Source organism: Primulina eburnea, chromosome 17, assembly GCF_022965805.1.
Source record: "Primulina eburnea isolate SZY01 chromosome 17, ASM2296580v1, whole genome shotgun sequence".
Taxonomy (NCBI): domain Eukaryota; kingdom Viridiplantae; phylum Streptophyta; class Magnoliopsida; order Lamiales; family Gesneriaceae; genus Primulina; species Primulina eburnea.
Window position 1 is genome coordinate 3,275,260 of NC_133117.1, and position 22,037 is coordinate 3,297,296.

The window sequence follows — 22,037 nt, forward strand, 5'->3', positions numbered from 1 at the left end:
AAAATCTAAACATAAAAACTCTAATCATGAGATGGTCTAATATGTCAGATTTGTGAGACGTATATTCTATATGTGCCACTCATAAAAAAAAACATTATTTTTATTCTAAAATATTATTTTTTTATTGTAAATATATGTATGATTGACCCGTATCACGAATAAAGATATGTAAGATTGTCTCATACTAACAAAAGAATAAGGACATGAAGCAGATAATTTATAACAATTAAAGGATTAATCTTGCAATATTGCTATTCGAGCTCAATCAATTTCATTATGGGAGTGCCTCAGCATCCACTATTGGTTCAAGCCGCCTTTGTGATGTAATTAGGAAAAAAAAAAGTTAAATAATAAATTGGTAGCTTTCGGTACGTACATAATTTGTTTATATGTTTGTGATTATGTCATATGATGATAATGGAGTGGTTCTTAATTTAGAGTACGAGTGCGCATTATTCGAGCTTGACTCGATTTAGATTTTTTAGGCTCGAACTCGATCGAGTGTTCAATTTCGAAATCGAGCTCGATTCGTGAAATATCAAATTACTCGATCTCGTTCGTCGATTGATTTTAAGGTTTAACTTTTGTCTTTATATTGACAAAAATACCTTGAAATTATATATCTTGTAAAAATATTAATATATAGTTATTCAAATAAAAACAATTAAACTCGAACTCGAATTGACTGAAAAATTAAGATCGGTCAAATCAAATCCGAATTGAGTTTTGACTGAACCGCTTTCAAGGTACTCATGAATATCTTGATTCTTGTGCACCCCTAATTTGGAATACATAAGGTGGCTAATGTGTGGTGCATTTAGCTAAATCAAATCAAGAAAAAAAATTTAATATGGATTTTGGAAGTGTGTAAAATATATAACAGGGAAAAACTTGTGTGGACAGTCTCACGGATCGTATTTTATTAGACGAATATCTTATTTGGGTTATCTATGAAAAAATATTATTTTTATGCGAAAAGTATTATTTTTTATTGTGAATATCGGTAGGGTCGACTCGTCTCACATATAAAGATTCGTGAGACCGTCTCACAAAAGACATACTCTATATAAAAACATCTTCTTTTATGATTATGCATTGACAACATAAAATAATATGTTAATAGAAAAAAAGAAAATAGAGAAAATGTATGCAATAGACATAATTTCTTTGTATTATTAATCACATCAATATACATCCTCCGACCATATACAATGTACATTAACTTCTTTTTATAATTTATTACAACAATCTAGCTCTACATAATTAATTTAAAAAATTAATATAGTTAATCTAATATTTTTAATAATACATTCCAAACAAAATTGTGAAGAAATAATTAATTTTTGATCATATGAACAAAAACATGCATTTTACTTAATTGAATTGGTTGTTGACTCTAATATATATTTTTAATTGTAAGGATTCTTATTTCAAAAATTGTAGAGAGAGCCCGAATTAGTGGTCATAATGTAATGAATAATTTAGTGGTCAAAATTATAGAGAGCCCAAATTTATCTAGAAACTAGGTGATGATATGTTACTCTTATGACGCTGAATTTTTTGAAATTTAGGGAAAATTAGGATTTCGGTTATTTAAGCGTTAAGTTTATATGTTTTGAATTTTAGTTTTGAAACTTGTCAAAGTTTCATCCAATAACTTGATTTTTTTTGTTCTTTTTTTTTTCTCGATGGGTTAGTACTGAGGAGTGTGAGAGGATTGCAGATGAAGAGGTTGAGAAGTTCGGGGACATGCTATTGATACCGTCTTTACCGGTTTCTTGGGAATCCGGGGATGTGGTTATGAGGTCGATCGGTGGAATGGATGCCAATGAGGATTGGCAGGAAGGAAAAGGTGCCGAGGGGAAGATGGTGAAGAAATTTAAATCTAGATCTCCATATTATGTCACATTCTACTCCACAAATGGTGCATACAATCCATAATCCATGGGCGGTTTGTGGATTGTATTGCACGTAAGGTACTGTGCATACTGTGTGATATAATATAAATATCGCATTTATGTTTGAAACTGATGGCATAATGTTTCCCAGGTGACCTAAATTGCAGGATGATTCTGGACTGAAGTCAAATCAGAACATAATAGAAACAAAATATCCAAAAAGTAGGATTAGCAAGGCGTTTTTAGACAATTCATTTGATTCTTCTGGGGAAAAAATTTCTAATGCATAGTGTACAACAACTTAGTTCAATCAAACTGTACAATAAGCTGTAATGAGATGCCCCAAGGCTCGATTATCAGAGCAACCTCAACCATTGCTTTCTATATCTTAAATATATATATTTTTTACATGTATTCTAACTAAATATGTACAAAAAAAAAACCAGTAATCCATGAATGTGAAAGGCCCTTACTTCCATACCTTTATGGCTCCATCTCGGCTGCTTGATATCAGAAGTCTCTGGTTCAATTTCACAGAAGCCAAAGAGAGGATAGAATCATGGTGACACCCTGCAGAATCTGTGGCGGCAGCGGCAATAATAGCTTTCCTAGTCAATTTGGTTGCCAGTGGTCGTCTCTTTGCTTCCTGTTTGGAATTGCGCCAGAAAATAGTCTTAAGTACAAGTTTATGGATTACATGGAGATAATATGTTTCAATATTTAAACAAAGAAAAAAATTGCAACGTGATTCAGTAAATAAGGCATGCCAAATTTATTTTTTAAAACAGGCGATGGCTTTTAAGGGGTTCGAGTATTCAGGACTCATCATCCAAGGATTTTCTGGAATTATACAAATTACATGCGATGGACTTACTTTACTTGAAATTTCCCTATTCTTTCATGCTGTTATTTCATAATAAACTCGGAAAGCTAACATAATAAGATGCAAATCCACAAAGAAGATTTTTTTAATCAGATTTTTAACACTTCAATACACCACTGGCAGGAAAAAAAAAGGAGAAACTGGAGTCAAATATTTCTTTAGGCTTTAAAATGTAAATAATGAATACCTCACACAGATTTTGTTTTGTCAAACTAGGTTGTACGTAGAAGTGGAAATCTACCATAATAAGATGTAAATTTCCTTTGATTGCGCTTGGATTGTGGGATTTAAAACAATGGATTTCATTCCATTTGGTTGATTGAATGAATTTTTGTCGGATGAGTTTCAAATCCAACCCTTCTTTTAACTTATGTAAATGTAATGATAATTATGATGAATTTAAAAATCAACTAAGATAAGTGTTATTTCAAATTCATTGTTCAAATCCCTTATCAAATCAAATCCCTCCCTCCAAATCAAATATTTCCATCTAAGCGCTACATTAGAAAAGGTATCTGACCCATTTAAATTTTAAAGAACTTTTATTGCACCAATACCAACTGGAACAGAGAAATAAGAGGCAGATCTTAGCGGCTGATTACCTGCACAACTTGCACCCCGAAGCTAGATTTTGTCTCATAAAAATCATCATTTCCAACTCCTTTAACAGATGGTCCACATACACAATAACTCCGATCCGGGCTACACATACAAACAGTATCCAATAAGATGAGCAAAATTGTATAAGAAGTAAACGGAATACAAACACAAAAACCTCGATCTCAAAAGAAAAGAACAAATGAGTACCTGCAATGGTCCCATCGGCGTATCTTCAAGTCAGTTCCCCCAGTCAAAAGATCTCCACCAGGTAATGGAAGCAATGCACGGATACCAGGAAGACGAAGGGGGGATTCATTCAGCTCATCAATCCTATACTTCGAATTCAAATTTTGCCTCAATTCTGATTTAGTGTTGGTCTTAGCAGAGGGTCTGGCAAGTGCCCATGGCGGCTCATAATTCTCAGCTTCAGCCTCATTGTTTGCTGTTCTCAACACCTGCAAAAATGAGCAATGATTCCATACTAGAGTGACTAGTCATAGGTAGGTTCCTAGCTAAATTTCACCACTGGAAACAGCTTTTCGAAGTTCTTATGAATGACATGGAGAATCCAGAAAGTGCTCATGGAAATTGGTGACAAATCTAATGGAAGTAGCCATCTCAATTCTCATACAACTTTTTAATCCATGCACATTCTGTTCTTTTTGGTAAAATCAAAACAGGGCATACACCATGTTAAAAAAAACACATTATCACCCATTTTTCTTCAGTTTCATAATTGAAACAAATAACAATGTTACTTTACAAAACCTCTATTTAATACTGACATTGCCTCACTCGAAAACATGGTCATGAATCATACAAGAAAGAAGACGAATAAAATGGATCCAATCACACAAAAATAATAAACATCATGTAACAAGAACTAATATTTCATTTAATACATCAACATTATGATGCTGTGCAACGAGAAATATATAGGGGAAAACACCATAAAACAGGAAATATGACAAAACAGAATATTCTGTACCTGGTGGCGGCTTCCATTTTCTGCATTCCAAAGCGAAACTTCATTACACCCAGCCGCAACATACACCAATGGTCTTGTAGCCACAGACAAGGGTGTACCAATAGGAGGAACAAAAAGACAAATCTTTTCAATAGGGCATGCAGGAGAATATTGCCATGAGTTAATAGGTATGCAGAATCTCAGATCCCACAAAGTAAGCACACCCCTTGATGATCCCGACACAAACCAATTACCACAAGGGTCTGCCGCCAGAGAAGCTATATAACCCTCCTCAGGAAGCACTTTTGTACGCCAGGCATGAGAGATTGTTCTTGTATCCCAGAGATGGATCCCGCAATTTTGTGTGCTGCATAGAACTGTTTTGCCAGCACTTCCATCTGCAGAGTAGTTCAGAAGGCTTAGTATAGCACCTTCTCCAAAACCATTCCTTTTAACATCTGTTATACCAGAATAATTTTCAACAACATTGCCAAGCCCTCTAGAGATGTGATCAACAGAAAATAAATGTATGATCCCATCACTTTCCCCAACAACAATTTGTGTTGAACCTTGCAGCACAGCACAACAAAGTGCTCGACTACCACCCAGTGAATAGGTTAGCCTAGACCTAAATGAGATGTCCTTCTCCAGCTTCTTGCAATCCCATATCTTTACAGTAGAATCTTCAGAAGCACTAACAAAAAAGTGGTGGTCCACGGAAATAGAAATATCATTGACAGTAGATTTGTGCTCCTGGAGATGTGCAACCAACATACCCCGAGGCCTCCAGCCTGAATCTGGAACAGTGGATGACCAAGCTGCCGGGGATGGTCCAGCAGCCTCAGTGTTTGTAGAGTGATTTTCTATAGAGCTCCTTTTCGTCCTATCAGACAATCCCACTTCATTAAATTTGCTAGTAATAGGGGTGGTTTCATCAATTTCTCTGTCTTCTACTTCATGCACCACTCTTCGCAATTGTGCAGGACCATTGCCAACATAAATTGATCCCGATACTAGCTTAGGAGCTGGGATCGTACTGGCTAAACTAAATGATTTATTTATTGGATCCATCCAATGCAAGGAGGAAGAACTAAAATCTAAAGAATTTTGTGGAAATGAAGAATCAGATGTAGCAAGAGCAGCGCTACCTGTTCGCTGGTTGTCAACCTTAAAGAAGTACAAAGGTATACTTTCTGATGATTTATCAATAAAGCTGTTCATGCAACTCATCTGTGGTGACATAAATCCAGACAACTGAGACTTTTCTGATGCTACACGATCTTGGGCTTCCTCCAGGCTCAAATCATTACGTATTATTCTTCCCATGGATTTGAACTTACTGTCTTTATCATCTGAATCAGTTAAATCCATGTGTTCCCCTGTGTTACCAATAAGGTTATGATGTATATCATCATGTTTTGTCTCTGACCAACACTTTATTAGATCCAAATCCTTGACGGTTTTCTGGATCAATTCTACAGCTTCCAATTGCTTAGATTGTGATGACGTGCTGTACCAAATCTTTCTCTGTCTCTCAAGCATGTCTGAACTTCTGGTATTTTCTAAAACTTGATAATACAATTCTCTCGAGGCCGATGGCTTCAGACACGAGAGGATAGCTTTTTCTGAGGCTAAAGATGCTGGTTGTCTTCGTAAGAAAGGACGTACGAGCGGGACCATAAATACATATGAATCAATTGCTCCTAAGTTCTCACTACATGATGCGATGAAGGTGACAGCTGACCTCCTGACCCACTTACCGGGATAGCATAACAGAGGAACAGCACGCTCTATCATATCAAGCAGGATCCTCTTCCCTAAATAATTGCTTCTGCACAAGATAGCTAAGCAAACTAGTGCATTCACAATAACAGACTCAGTTACGTCATTTAATGCTTGTTCAATGTAAGGTAAGAGATATTCCTCCACGCTTCGCTGGCCCACAAAAAAACAGACATATACTATTTGCCCATAAAATACAGCCCTTAGTTGTTCATCTCGATCATTCAAAAAAGCTGGGAGTATAGGCAGCAAGAAGTCATTGCTCTGCTTCTGGCCCAAAAACCAACAAAGGTTACCGATTTCATGCAAGAGTGCTCTCCTAATGTTTGGTGTTTGCTTTGGACCCATTACAAGTTCTTGAATAACCTCTGAGATAGATTTTCTCAACTGTGTAAGCTGTTCATCAGTACTCACCCGCTGTGGCTCATCAGAACGTCCTTTGGTAATAAATGACTTTTGCGATAAACTTGCTTCATTAATAACGCCTGCCTCAGTCAGGCTTTTTGAGTGTATAAGGAACCCATAAGAAGTCAGTGCAAGCTTAGATATATTGCTGGCATAACAAATTCTAACACTTTCCTCAGGATCGTCAGGAAGCATGGAAAGCATAGGAAGAATATATTCCGGAAAAATTTTGGCATCACTAGGAGGAAAATCTCTGACTAGAGGAAGAATGTCACACAAAGCCTCTAATGCAGCACAGCGTACAATTGCAGCTGAATCTGAAAGCAACGCTATAATATAAGGAAGGACACGTTGCAGTCGATCTTCGTCATCGATATATAAAGAACAAGATTTCAGAAACAGGACAGCAACCCGCCGTATAAAAGGTACCTTGACATTTCGAATGCAGGAACAAAGAAGTGAGGTAATCAGTACCATGCCCTCACAGCTTATCATATCACTAGGTAATGGAACAAAAGGCACTCCATAAGTGTCTGATTGATTGTCATAATCGAATATCATTGAGGTCAAATCTGTCATTGTAATCTTCTTCAAGAATGGAAGGTGACTACGTTGGAATATAGTGGAGATGCTTTGAATCAATTCCCCAGGTAGTTGCAATCCATTTTGCTTCTGATCTTGGGAATAAACTGAATTAACGACACTATCTGGCACTTGATTCATACTAAAATGAGCATTGTTTTGCTTCACATCCCTGAGCAGCGTACTCACATCCCCAAGAAGATCGAAATGATTATGACTTGAGCTCTGCTTGGTCTCTTCACCTTTGCTCGATAAAATATTTGCCCTGTTGGTATCTTGTTTTGCATCTATCGCTTGCGGCAATTGATTTGTATCATTTGGAAAAGTTTCCGTAGAAGAGAAGATATCATTGCCGGTCCTATTGCCTGTCATTTGCCTGAGTATTTCTTGGAACGAGGTCTCACAAGCTAGAACCTGCAACGGAAATAATTATGACTGAAAAACCTAGGACAACAATACAAAGAGAATTATCCAAGTTCCTTACCCTTGCATCAGAACTTAGAGGATTTAACAAGGAATAGAATCTGTGAAGAAATGGTGAAAAGTAAGTTGGAAACACAACAACGGCATAGTTCTGCAGGTAGCTCTCAGCAGGCAGTCTTGACTCTGAATCCAACTGAATCATATGAAGTATCATTTTACGAATTCCTGAATCTGGAATCTGAAGTCATCCAAAAGGACAAGTTAACATCTTAGTATTCTGGGAATCCAATTCAAGAAAGTGTTCTGGATAGTATATAGTATCACAATTTAGTATGAGATGTTTACTTGCAGAATTATTGGACAAATTTTAGCCAGAGACAGATAGTGGGTAAGATTAAACAACTGAAAAAAGTGAATGGAAAACTTAACCAGAAATAGGATATCCCTATGCGTAAGAAGGTACCTTTTCCAGATGTTGGCTAGGGTCATACTGTCCTCTTCGATATGCAAGAAGTTGAGATAGCTCAAACAATGGCTGACCTTCAAGAAAAAGCTCAGCAATCACACACCTAAAAAGGAATGTTCAAAACGTCAGGAATTGGAAACCAAATATGATATATTTCCACATAAAAAATGATACATAAAAAAAACACTAAATTCAAGTGGTTATGCTTGAAAGATCATGGTAAAAATATTTATTCTAAAACTAATAGCTCTTGAATAATAAATCCTCCTAAAAAGGTCTCATATAATCCATAAAATAATTAAAAACAAATAAAAGACATTGAGCCAGTAAACTAATGAATTGGCTGATAGAGGAAGGCATTGGATAACTAAAATAACCTCTTTCAAAGCAGATAAAAGTTGATAGAGAATGTTATTCCCAAATTCTTCTAGTCTGCGGCAATCATATTATAAATTTTGTTTATACTATCTACCCAAATTGTAAAAACAAACAGTCACTTGAGATATAATAAAAATAACCGGGATAATTAATAGGCTAATGCGGAGACATGGCATTGCAGATTAAAATAATTACAAAGCTGTGTGTTTCAGCCTACACTCTACTACCACGTGTCATTCACATTACGTTAAAATTGGATAAAACTTGTCATCAGCACTAACTTCAGCATGGCAACGTCCCGACAGATTACAATGATGGTTCCACCCATTTTGGTGTAACTTTCTCTGATAGGAAAAAACTAGTCAAATGGAACAGAGATGGCAAAATAAGACGTCGACGGTTCGAGAAAATTATTTTTCATCCATATTTAAATGCTATAGATGGATTTATCCAACTAACCAAGGAGTTCTTCAAATGTTAGATCACTTGATCACATCACATCATGCAAGTATAAAAATAATGCCTGATGAGAATTTCCATCAAAGGTTATGGCATCAAGCAATAAAATTCTCACCCTACTGAAAAGATGTCCATTGCTGGCGTCAAAGGTGCATCTTGTGCCATTTGCGTCTTGCCTCCATGCTCATAAAACCTCTGGAATGTAGTGTATTATTTGATCTCATGGTATGAAAAACAGAATACTCCAAATACTAGAGAAGGGAAAATACAATGCAAGCTGAATAAAAACCCACAGAGATCCACATTATTTTTTTGATTTATCGCTTGAAAGATGATGGGCACTTCAAGGCGCAAATGCATCAAAATGCAGATGCCATTAGAATCTTGATGACTGAAGCCCCTAAATTTTCTGAGATTGTTCTGCACTCTCCATGCAACAAAAGTTACAAAACTAAAAATGAGGATGGGAAGGAATTCAGGAATTATGATAAAATTTTCAACCCATTCCTTTGTGCCTAAAAGGATCTAAGATAATAGTTATGATAGTGGTGTGGATGAAAAAATACCCTAAACTTGCAAATGTCAAGGCAATATCTGAAGAGGATTAGTGATGCCACATAAGATTCTTCACAAAGATTACACAAACTGAACTTTTCATAAATTTCAAGGGGAAAAGGAAGAATAAATTTGGTAAAAGTTTGTATAAACCCAGAATCCAGATCAACGACAACAAAATGAAATCCAATAGCTTTTAGAAAAATCTCCCTTTTAAAGAAAATCAGTACCAGAACAATTTGATATTAAAATGGTGGTAAGATTATATTTGTGTACTTTGACTGAGGGCAAAGATCGGTCTTTGACGAGGAAAAAAATAGTATACACGGTGCTCTTTTTGGAACAAAAGAAAAAACAGAAAATTAACAGGTAGAAGATTAAAAAGTGGAGTGGAAAGAAGACATAAGACAGAATGCAAGTTGATATTATATTCAATAATATCCTGTAGAATATGAATCCAACATTCATATAAGAATTGTACAGGGAAACTGAAGTTATTGTACAGGGAAAGGTATGAGTAAAGAGAATCAAAGTAAAACGAATTCCAAGGACAGAATAAGAAACTAAGAAGATAATCAAGCATGAACAAATGGTACTAGTGAATTGGTTATGCTCACATTTGCTTCCGCACTTGAAAGATCATGAGTTGATACCGTCACATGAATATGGAATATGTCTCTTAGCGAAATAAACACTAATACATCTAAAGTCTAAAAAGATTCTCTTAGCCTCAAACCACTAAAACATATAAGCCCTGTAGATATGAATTGTTCAGCACGGAATCATTAAAGTATTTATACTTTTGACTGAAGTTCTGTGTCTATAAAGGTTATCATCGTCAACACATGACCAGAAAGGATTCAAGAAACAAAATAACAGAAAAACAAACCTCAGGTGCAACATAACAGCGTCTTCTTTCTCCAGTATCAAAGAAAAACGAAAAATCAGATGGATCATCATGCGGAATATATGTGGGCTTAAATGATGCGAAATCAGCGAGGTACAGCCAATTCCAGGAAGTGACCAGCACATTCTCGCACTTAATATCACCTGCAGTAAATTTATTGACCAAAAAAATAAGTGGACGAAAAATAGAAACCTTGCAGCTATGCATTTTGAAATTTTGGCTTCTTCTCACCATGACATACTCCATGCTCATGGCTCTGTTTCACAGCATAAAGTAACTGCAAAATGCATTGAGTAAGTTTCTAAACATTCGAATCTTTTGCACAAATTCAAACTCCTACAGCATCAAAAGGATTTGAGTGAGAGACATGAACCTGAAATGCTAGCCATTTCTTTTCGACAAGAGAGAGAAAAGGTCGAGTGCTCAACCGATCGTGAAGATTGTTAAAGAAGTATTGCCTCAATAAATAAGCAGCTTTATCTGTTTTAAGCCAAAACTGCAAAATGAACCCAAAAATGGCATCTGTTTAACTGTTTGGAATCTGAGGAACTAATCGGCAGCAATGAAATTCAATGCAACTATAAACCTTAATGAATAAAACTAATTATGATAAGGCAGTCTCTCTGGAAACTAAAGGCACAAATTTCCAAACGACAGAAATTTAGAATATAAACTTTACTTTTTACTGTAACTTGTCAAACTACAAATTCACAACCAATTATCTCTTCAATACCACTATAAGAAGGCATGACACGGAACATTCCTTACAGACATAAGTTTTGTGAAAATTACCATTCATAGCTTTCGTGATGATTGTTCATCCACTAGACACTTGGAATTTCAGAGCAGTGCCCTGCCCCAGCAATTCAACAGCAATCGTGCGAATTACATAATCACCCAGTTCAAACAAAAGAACTGAGCTTTTGGTTCTCCGAGTAAACAATTTTCAGAATCAAATTCAGCCAAATAAAAAAAAGGTATACCACTCCAAAAATGCACTCAATCCTCTTCTACCTTTAACAGCAAAAAAGACCAAAGATTGCACTATAGAGCATCCACAATCATCATAAATCAAACTCCTCACATCCACAAAACTTGTCGTGTTCATTACAAGAAACATAGCAGCTGTCGCAACCCTTGTTTAATACTCACCCTGAAGCTAGCTATCGAGAGGAGGGTCCCCAAGAGGTTATAAACCCACGAGGCAGACTTTTCAAAAGCAATGTGGGACAAACCATGGTACGTTACAATCCATCCCTTAGAGAACCGACATCCACAATGGTGGTGACTTCGCGGACCCTATACGCATGTGGGTAGCAGCCCTCCTCGTGTAACTTCGTGTGCATATGCCGGTAGCAGTCCTCCCTACCCACCAGAATGACTAATGAGGGTCACCCCCAAAACTCACTTTCAAAAGCTAGATATCGAACAGAGTGCCCAAGAGGTTATAAACCCATGAGTAGGATTTTTCTAAGCGACGTGGGATCAACCATGACACGTTACAGCAGCCTTTTTAGCATATAGGACTATGATACGTTACAGCAGCGCTAATAACAAGTAATGTAAATTATTCTCGGACACTACACACATATTAGAAGAGTCAAATAAACAGAATCGCATCCTCAAAACCATAATCCACATGGAGTTAATATTTTACCTGGAAGGGCCAAACGTGGGAGTGATCAAGGTTGGAAAAGACATCTCGAATGTGATTGAGACGGCGCTCGTAATCTCTTAGAGTGATCGAATCGCCTCTCTTGAAGTAGACCTTGACCAGAACCAAACCCTCGTCATGCTTGCACAGTATGGATTTGAGGAAACGCCCCCTCCCCAACACTTCCTTCAGCACCAAATTGTAAGACGATGGCAAATCGTGCAGATAATACTCCGTCGCCGACGCCTGCGTAGTCCGCGCGATCTTATTCCCCATTTTCTTCCTCAACTGTCTATTTCTCTATAAATTCTACTGTTACCATGAATTCGAAATTGATCGATAATGGAGGGGAAGGAACTGCGACTCGCCAGTAGAATTTGAAGCTCTGGAGATTTTTTGGGAGTGAAGACAATCGATTACAGAGCTCAGGCCATCAATTTCCCATTGTCCAATTCTTTTTGCAGATGATCGAAGGGGAGCTCTTCCTTTTTTTTCAATTAATTTATTGTTATCATTGATTGGATCATATTCTACCCTGGATTAAGGAGCAAATTCAGTTAATTTCGGTTCATACCCGGACAATGGATCCGATCCAATTGTCATCGATTAATACATTAAATTAATAAATGTTTTTATTGGATTTTTTTATTTATACTATATGTATTTCAAGCCAGATAACTCTTCACTAACCAGATTTTATATATCCAACCTGAATTATAAATATTATTTTGTATATTTAATTAACATATAACTGATAATTCAGAAAATGTATCATAAAAAATCGAGTAGTATATATCTTGAAAACAATTTTTTCATATCTATTTCTATATAATAAATCAATTCGTTTCATAGTAGGAACGACAATGAAAAAACTAACATGTTTACAATTAGATAACTTTTGCATGGAGTATATCTCTTGTTGAGATGTTCTTACGAATCTTTATCTATAAGACGGGTCAACCCTATCGATATTTACTTCTTAACATAAAAAGTAATATTTTTTATTGATCCCAAATAAGAAATATGTTTCACAAAAATACGACTCGTGAGATCGTCTCACATAAGCCTTTGCATTTTGTATGAAGGAAAAAGTATATTATTTTTCGAAGTAAGTTTGAAAGGAAAAGATACCAATAATTTACAGAAAGATAGGATGGTCGAAGTTGAGACGTGAATACCATACTATGTGTGATTGTAATCAGTGGCGGAGTCACATGTATAGATATACAGGCTTTAGTCTGGGTAGTCTAATTTTTTTAAAAAAAATTATATGTAAATTTTGTATAATTTTGGATTAATAAAAAAATTTATATGTAAATTTTGTATAATTTTGGATTAATATAATATTAATTCGGGTAGATCAATTTAAAATATTCTAGAGTTTAAAATTTATATTTTTTATTCCGGCTCAACAAATTGTTTTTTTTCCACAAGAGCTCATGATGTCTTTCTACGGGATCGCTGATTTCTTTTCTTATTTGTGGTTTTAACCCGAACAAAACCTTATTCCTGACTCCGCTCCAACTTATTGTAATGTACTCTTTAAAATGTTCACACTCAGAGAGCTTCCTTAAAATAACACGATTATGTGCTCCAAAGATATGAACATTTTCACCTGTAGGATCTGTTTAAAAATTGAAGCTTCATTTTATGCTCAATCTTAATCTTCCATTTGAGCCAAATGATACATTAAAACTTGGACAAAAACTTATGTGAAACGATATTATGAGTCATATTTTATGAGACAGATCTCTTATTTGATCGTCCATAAAAAAATATTTTTTTATGCTCAAAATATTATTTTTAACCCGTAAAGATTCTTGAAACCATCTTAAACCTACCCCACGTAAAGATTCTTGAAACCATCTTAAACCTACCCCAAAACTTGATGAGGCTTAAGCTCACCAAAATCTCAAAAAATTCAAGATAACACGTCCAAAGAAACAATCTCAATTGTATATTGCCAATGGATGATCTTCAAAGAAGTTTTGGATCGATTATGAGAAAAAGTTTGGCCCTTCGCTAACATTTGTCAACAAGTGGTTGCTCGTATACAATACAAACAATGAACACTTTTCACAACTGAATCTGCGTAGCATTCATTCCTCCGTAATTCGATCATAACGAAACACACCACAATAACACCGCAGAATTCCTTCCATACATCAAGAAGAAAAGGCGAGACTAATTACAAAGAAGGTGGGCACCCAGATCATATCTCTAAACGCGAGGAAACAGATCTGAATTATTGAAATCTATATACACAGCGGGCGATCCATGGGTCAGAATTGAGGAGGGCGTGTGGAATCAAGGAGCAACCACATCGCGATCTTCGATGTTCGGATAATTGGCATCCATGGCTTCCTTGTCCGCCCATCCCAGCTCGGCAGGCGAGTATCCGTCGCCTGCCCACGTGAATTTTCCGCCATGGCCGCCTTTCTTGGGGGATCCGCTGACGCCTGTGGCCGATTTGCGGTCCTTCCTAGGCTCGGGGCCGTTGGGCTTGACGCTCGATTTGGAACCCTTGCTCGTGTTTTTCATCTTCTTTGCTCACTGATTCTTTTTTTTTGGGTCTTTTATCTTATTGGCAGATGCCTGGTGGCTTATGTGCTTTGACAAGGACTAGACCGAAATGGATAAGAACAAAGCATTAATTATTATTTATATTTTATTAATTGATTAATCTAATATTCGGATTCGAACTTGTTCGGAATTTTTTTAAACCGAACTCTATCTAAAATCATTTTGTTCGATAATTCGCGAACCATCTGTGACCTTTAATATTTTAATTAATATAATATACTTATACATTAAATGTATATACATTTCTAGTATTTCAATCATCTCGAGCTTTCGATCCTACTCTTGAAACTTACTATACAAACGATAGTTCGAAGAAGTCGCGAATATGTTCAAAAATTCCGAACCAAATTCAAACTGGAACTTTTTTGAGCCGAACTCAAGCCAAAATAATTCGATCTTCGATTGTAAGGGACGATTCAAACCTTATATTTTACTAATAGATATAATATCGTTGCTAGATTAGTAAATAATCATGAGTGTTCAAAATTCATCAATGTGTGATATACACAAAACATATATGAGTGAGTCTCATGTGAGACCGTCTCACGGATCATAATCTGTGAGACGGGTCAACCCTACCCATATTCACAATAAAAAGTAATACTCTTAACATAAAAAGTAATACTTTTGCATAGATGACCCAAATAAGAGATCCGTCTCACAAATACAACCCGTGAGACCGTCTCACACAAGTTTTTGCCAACATATATATTGGAAATTTGGGTTATAGAAAGAGAGTGGGTCTCATGTGAGACCGTCTAACGGATCATAATCTTTGAGACTGGTCAATCCTACTCATATTCACAAAAGAGTAATACTCTTAGCATAAAAAGTATTTTTTTTATGTGTGATCTAAATAAGAGATTCGTCTCACAAATACGATCCGTGAGACGGTCTCACACAAGTTTTTGTCATAGAAAGGTGGGGAATTACAATACCCATATGTCAGGATGAATTTAGTTATAATTTTGTAGTAGTTTTTCGGCAATCAAATTCAGAAATTGAGACCGATTAACAATCTTATTCATAAAAAAAAAAAAACAAAAACAAAATGTAAAGTTAGAGTGTAATATCATTCCTCTTTGTATTATACGTTGTTTATTTTCGAAATTTTGATAAAATAATTTTGTAATTTCAAATGTATCGTGTAATCAAGTTTTAAAATTCAAATGCAATGTATAATCTATCTCAAATCATAAACCAATAAAATATATATGTACGAGATCAGATAAATAATATGGAAGACCATTTTCTTTCTTTTTCACCCCATAAACGTTAAAAAAAAAACCCATTACAAAAAGGTATACAAGTTACAAAGTACTAGCAAAAACCCTTCAAAATATTGTTAGACCCAAAATATAGAAGAAGAAGAAAAAAAGAGTAAAAAAGTACAAAGGTGGTCAATTTTTACAATTGATGACCATGTTGGTGCCAACTTTAGTGGCCAAAGCAGATGTTCTAGGGCACTTCTTTGTTATGGTAGCCTTCGGACCAAATTTGTGGTGATTCAAATTGCCCCCATAGCTCTTGCACGACTTCATTCTTTCCATGTAAGAGCTCTCCTTCTTTGCAAGATCTTCTAGCTTCTTCACACTTGCTAATGACCCAAAAGTCTGTGACTTCCCATGATAGTACTTGGATAGACCCCTCCTACACAAATCAAGTTTCAGAATGTTGGTCCCACGTGCGGAATTTGAGATAATAAAACCCGAAAATAAAGAATAAACTGGACACCGAGATTTACGTGGAAAACCCCTAAAAATTATTAGGGTAAAAACCACGGGCAAGATGAAAAGAATTTCCACTATAATATTTTGTGGTGTACAACTCACTCACTGTGTTTCCAAAGAGAACACACACTCTCTTAATACAGGAGAACAAACACCTCACAAATATTATAGAACTAAGCACTCAAATGCTTATAAGATGAGAGAAAACTCGAAGAAGGGATGATTTCAGAATGAAGGGGGGAGCTCTATTTATAGAGCCCCTGGACCGTGTGAACAAGGAAATTGCCTAGCAATTTCATCACGCAATTCCACTTCAAATTGCCTACAACCAACCCACGTTTTTAATGCAGGTATTGACTGGTCCCCCCCTTGCATTGCCGACATTTCTCCCACTTGGAGATTTGATTTAGAATCAAACACATCTCCACACATCCTTTCAATCTTGCCATTACCTGCTGCTTACGTTTCCGCTAGGCCACTTGAGAATCTACACCACTCAAACTTTTCAATGTTCACTGGCTTTGTAAGAAAATCAGATATGTTGTCCTTTGTATGAATCTTCTGCATATCCACACTTCCTTCTTCTACTACTTCCCGCACAAAATGAAATTGTACTCCAATGTGTTTCGTCCTGGAATGAAAGGCTGGATTCCTTGCGATGTGCAAGGCACTCTGACTGTCACAAAACAAATGAACATTCTCTTGTTTGTGCCCGATCTCCTCCAATAACCTTTTAATCCATATTGCCTCCTTGCAAGCTTGAGTAGCTGCCATATATTCTGCCTCCGTTGTAGATAACGCCACAATTGTCTGCAGTTTTGAAACCCAGCTTACTGCTCCCCTCGCAAGTGTAAACACATAACCAGTAGTAGATTTCCTCTTATCAGGATCACCTGCATAATCTGAATCGACATAGCCCCTGAGTGTAAAATCCGATCCTCCATAACATAATGCAGCATTCGAGGTACCCTTAATGTATCTAAGGATCCTCTTAACAGTGCTCCAATGCTCTCGTCCAGGATTCGCCATATACCGACTAACTGCTCCCACTGCTTGAGCAATGTCCGGTCTTGTACAGATCATAGCGAACATCAAACTTCCCACTGCTGATGCATACGGTACTCGAGACATCTCCATCCTCTCTGCTTCACTGCTAGGACACATCTCAGAGGATAACTTGAAGTTAACAGGAAGAGGGGTCGAAATTGGCTTACTATCTTGCATGTTGAAGCGTTGCAAGATTTTCTTCAAATAATTTCTCTGTGAAAGCCAAATCTTTCTGTTACTTCTATCTCGGTGAACTTGCATCCCTAGAATCTTGTTTGCTGGTCCCAAGTCCTTCATATCAAATTCCCTAGCCAACTGTGCCTTCAATCCTTGAACCTGATCTTTGTTGGGGCCTTCTACCAACATGTCGTCCACATACAACAGCAAAATGATATAATCATCACCAGACCTCTTGAAATACGTGCAAGGGTCTGCACTCAGTCTGTTGTATCCAAGGCTCATGATATAGGAATCAAATCTCTTGTACCAACACCTCGGCGCCTGTTTGAGACCGTACAGAGATTTCTTCAACCTGCAAACCAAGTTCTTTTTGCCTTTTTCCGCAAAACCTTCTGGCTGGAGCATATAGATTTCTTCTTCAAGATCTCCATGAAGAAATGCCGTTTTCACATCTAGCTGTTCTAGATGTAGGTCAAACACCGCACACAATGCCAACACCACTCTGACTGTTGTAAGCCGAACCACAGGAGAAAATATCTCATTGAAGTCAATGCCTTCTTTCTGAGCATACCCTTTCACCACCAATCTAGCACGATACCGCTCCACTTGGTTGTTGCTATCACGCTTGATCTTATAGACCCATCTGTTTCCAATGGCTTTCCTTCCTCTTGGTAGTGTAACAAGATCCCAAGTTTTATTCTTGTCTAAAGCCTCCAACTCTTCTTGCATTGCTATCATCCATAAGGATACATCCGAGCTTTGAGTAGCCTCGTGGAAACTCGACGGCTCACCATCCTCTGATAATAGACAATATGCAATGTTGCTTTCAGTGACATAATCTGAAAGCCAACCTGGTGGTCTTCTGTCTCGAGTTGACTGCCTCACATTGGAAACCTCAGACTCAACATGTTCTTGTCCTTCGTGCTCTGGTATTGCTTCACAAGAAACTTGACTTTCATCCGTCTTATTTTCCACATGAATAATAGTAGTTTCTGAATTCGGTGTGCCTTTGTCTCCCTTTACTTTATCTTCCTCGAAGATAACATCCCTGCTGATGACAAGCTTGTGAACAGTAGGATCCCACAAGCGAAACCCCTTTACTCCATCAGCATAACCCAAGAAGATACATTTTCTGGATTTCGAATCCAACTTCGATCTTTCTTGCTCATTGTACAAAACGTATACCGGACTTCCAAATGTATGCAAATGAGAATAATCTGTCGGCTTCCCGGTCCACATCTCCATCGGAGTCTTCAGATCAATCGCCACTGAAGGAGAACGATTGATAATATAACAAGCGGTTTTGACTGCCTCCGCCCAAAATGACTTTTCTAGACCCGCAGTTCTCAACATAGCTCTTGTTCTGTCCAACAAGGTCCTGTTCATCCGCTCCGCCACTCCATTCTGTTGAGGTGTGTAAGCCGTCGTGAACTGTCTCTTGATGCCCTCATGTTGACAAAATGCATCAAACTCGTCACTGGTATATTCTCCTCCATTGTCAGTCCTCAGACACTTGATTTTCTTTTCTGAATCAAGTTCAACCCGCGCTTTGAAATCTTTGAAGATCTGGAAAACATCTGATTTCTTCTTGATTGGATACACCCAACATCTCCTAGAGAAATTATCAATAAACGAGACAAAGTATCTCGCTCCTCCTAGGGATACAACCGGTGCTTGCCAAACATCCGAATGAATCAGCTCCAATATGCTTTTGCTCCTGGCAGTAGAAGTGCCAAACTTTAATCTGTGTTGTTTACTGGTAACACAGTGCTCACAAAAGGGTAGCGACACTTTTGTAAGTCCCGGCAGCAGCTTCCGTTCTGAGAGAATTTTCAAACCTCGTTCTGACATATGCCCGAGCTTTCTATGCCATAACACTGTTAATTCTTCTCCTGAACCAATTGATGCAACAGCTAGTTCTGCCTCTTTGTGTGTTTCTCCCAAAAGTACATACAGATTTGCAGCAACCTTTTCCGCCTTCATAACCACAAGCGCGCCTTTTACAATTTTCATGATCCCTTTCTCGATCCGAGTTTTGCACCCGATGTCATCCAATTGCCCCAAGGACAAAAGATTTTTCGCCAGTCCTTTCACATGTCGTACCTCCTGTATGGTGCGAATGGTGCCATCAAACATTTTAATTTTGATAGTACCGACCCCAGCGATTTCCAAGGCATGATCATTTCCCATGAATACAGATCCTCCTGAGACTGGTTCATAATGATCAAACCATTCTCTCCGAGACGTCATATGCCACGTCGCTCCTGAATCCATAATCCATGTGTCACAAAATTTGTGCCTGCCTTCTGCAACTGTTGTCGCTTCGCTGAATAATATTTCACCACTGCCTGAAGTACTAGCCACATTTCCTTGAGAGCTTTTCTCGATACTCGTACACTCTCTCTTGAAGTGCCCTTTACCGCCACATTTAAAGCAGTAAATATTTTTCTTCTTACTTCTGGACTTTGATCTACCTCTCCTTTGGCTCCCACTGGAGTCACGGTCCATAAATCTTCCTCTTATCATCGGTAAAGCCTCTGCCTGCTTCGAAGTTACCAACCTATCTTCCTTATTCTTGCGCCGGCTTTCTTCTCCGAGAACCGCAGTTAAGACATCGTCGAATCTTAGAAAGCCCATAAGAATATTGTTGGTAATGTTGATGATAAGTTGATCGTATGAATCTGGTAGACTTTGAAGTAGAAGCTCCGCACGTTCATTTTCTCCTATTTTATGCCCCATGGAAGTGAGTTGGGCAAATAGAGTATTTAGTGTGTTGATATGGTCGGTCATCGATGAAGATTCCGCCATCCGAAGAGTATAAAGCCTTCTCTTTAGGAAAATCATGTTGTGTAGCGACTTGACCTCGTACATCTTTGTCAGAGTATCCCAGATAACTTTGGCTGTTTTTATCTCAGAGATACTTGACAAAACTTCGTCAGCTATAGCCAAGTGTAAATTGGCAACAGCATTATCACTCATCTCATTCCACTTTACATCGTCCGCCATTTCCTCCGGTCTATCTCCAATAGCCGCCAAACAATTTTCTTTTCTTAAAATTGCTTGCATCTTTATTTTCCACAACAGAAAATTACTTCCATTGAACTTTGTTATCTCGTACCTTCCCGCCATTACGTCTACAACAATTTTAGTAGACCGGACAAAATAATCTCGTCTTAAATAAAAAATCTCAAAAAATCTTTTCTGATGTGGAAGATCAGTCTAGGCTGCAACCACAGAGCATACTCAGAATCTTAAGAAATTTGAAACCAAGGCTCTGATACCACTTGTTGGTCCCACGTGCGGAATTTGAGATAATAAAACCCGAAAATAAAGAATAAACTGGACACCGAGATTTACGTGGAAAACCCCTAAAAATTATTAGGGTAAAAACCACGGGCAAGATGAAAAGAATTTCCACTATAATATTTTGTGGTGTACAACTCACTCACTGTGTTTCCAAAGAGAACACACACTCTCTTAATACAGGAGAACAAACACCTCACAAATATTATAGAACTAAGCACTCAAATGCTTATAAGATGAGAGAAAACTCGAAGAAGGGATGATTTCAGAATGAAGGGGGGAGCTCTATTTATAGAGCCCCTGGACCGTGTGAACAAGGAAATTGCCTAGCAATTTCATCACGCAATTCCACTTCAAATTGCCTACAACCAACCCACGTTTTTAATGCAGGTATTGACTGGTCCCCCCCTTGCATTGCCGACACAGAATATATACCGTAAGCATGGCTATAAACAAATCATTCAGGATATATAGCAGATGGTTATCGGAATTTAGTGTGAGTTTGCTTACTTGATAGGGAGTTGGGACATGAGCTCTGCCAACTCAAAAAGAGGTCCGAGTTGAGGGGAAGTAGAATCAGAGCTGGAAGATGGTGATGATGCATCATCTGCTAGCTCGGAGGATGAGGAAGAAGATGAACCCTCGACCGAATCATTCATGGAAGAGAAGGATGACTCCATGGATCCACAATATTCATCCGACTTCTTCGATCCCATTTCTTGGAAATTCTTCATTTCTTCTCCCATTGATTAAGAAAGAACCCAGAGAAGCCAAGATAAAAGAGAGATGGTTGTTTGTGAGGATAAGTTTCTTTAATGTCACATAAAATAATGGCATGTTTGGGGATTATTATATATGGAAGTGGGGTGCAAGTGGGATGCATATGTGGCTAAAAATGAGTGGGTTTGATTAGATGTACACTTTTGTAATATCCTTAATCATTGGAGGTATTCTTGGTTTGAATCTCACATTGTACAAAGGAAGAGGATAAGGTCTGTGTGTTTGAATCCATCCATATCCGAGTCACCGATGCCTTTGCCTTTGCCTTTGCACTTTGGGGAGACTAAGGTCACCATCTCCCGCATCTTTTGTCCCCACAAAGTCATGATACCAGGCAGACTTTGGTGGTTTTGGTTTTTTAAATCCCACAGTTTAAAGATTATGCCAACGAGTCCTTCACTTTCTTGAATTTTACATGAATTTTACACATTATCAATAACAATACACACACACAC

The 22,037-nt window shown here is 37.5% G+C and overlaps 2 protein-coding genes across 3 annotated transcripts; both read right to left on the minus strand.

The window, feature by feature from the left end:
- Window positions 1–2,128: 2,128 nt before the first annotated feature.
- LOC140818489 (serine/threonine-protein kinase VPS15-like) lies at window positions 2,129–12,468 on the minus strand. 2 transcript variants are annotated; one of them, XM_073178445.1, is made up of 11 exons: window positions 11,963–12,468; window positions 10,679–10,801; window positions 10,537–10,582; window positions 10,288–10,448; window positions 8,959–9,038; window positions 8,004–8,109; window positions 7,602–7,778; window positions 4,370–7,531; window positions 3,589–3,836; window positions 3,384–3,483; window positions 2,129–2,544 (listed from the first exon to the last, which is right to left on the minus strand). In XM_073178445.1, the coding sequence occupies exons 1-11, from the start codon at window positions 12,233–12,235 to the stop codon at window positions 2,368–2,370; spliced, it is 4,653 nt and encodes a 1,550-aa protein (XP_073034546.1). In that variant the 5' UTR covers window positions 12,236–12,468; the 3' UTR covers window positions 2,129–2,367. The 2 variants fall into 2 exon arrangements, with proteins under 2 accessions (XP_073034546.1, XP_073034547.1); XM_073178446.1 differs by lacking the exon at window positions 11,963–12,468 and adding an exon at window positions 11,098–11,295 and having other exon boundaries at window positions 2,130–2,544.
- A 1,564-nt stretch (window positions 12,469–14,032) lies between these two features.
- On the minus strand, window positions 14,033–21,634 carry LOC140818106 (protein OXIDATIVE STRESS 3-like). Its single transcript, XM_073177961.1, has 2 exons — window positions 21,313–21,634; window positions 14,033–16,192 (listed from the first exon to the last, which is right to left on the minus strand). The coding sequence occupies exons 1-2, from the start codon at window positions 21,546–21,548 to the stop codon at window positions 15,943–15,945; spliced, it is 486 nt and encodes a 161-aa protein (XP_073034062.1). The 5' UTR covers window positions 21,549–21,634; the 3' UTR covers window positions 14,033–15,942.
- Between the last annotated feature and the right edge of the window lie 403 nt (window positions 21,635–22,037).

Excerpts from the sequence above, each read along its gene's own strand:
- LOC140818489 (XM_073178445.1), bottom strand. The coding sequence starts at position 12,235 with ATGGGGAATAAGATCGCGCGGACTACGCAGGCGTCGGCGACGGAGTAT. Across the intron at positions 7,532-7,601 it reads CTCTAAGTTCTGATGCAAGG|GTTCTAGCTTGTGAGACCTC; the intron begins GTAAGGAACTTG and ends TTTCCGTTGCAG. Across the intron at positions 3,837-4,369 it reads AAAATGGAAGCCGCCACCAG|GTGTTGAGAACAGCAAACAA; the intron begins GTACAGAATATT and ends TCATTTTTGCAG.
- LOC140818106 (XM_073177961.1), bottom strand. The coding sequence starts at position 21,548 with ATGGGAGAAGAAATGAAGAATTTCCAAGAAATGGGATCGAAGAAGTCG. Across the intron at positions 16,193-21,312 it reads ATGTCCCAACTCCCTATCAA|GAGGGGTCTATCCAAGTACT; the intron begins GTAAGCAAACTC and ends TGATTTGTGTAG.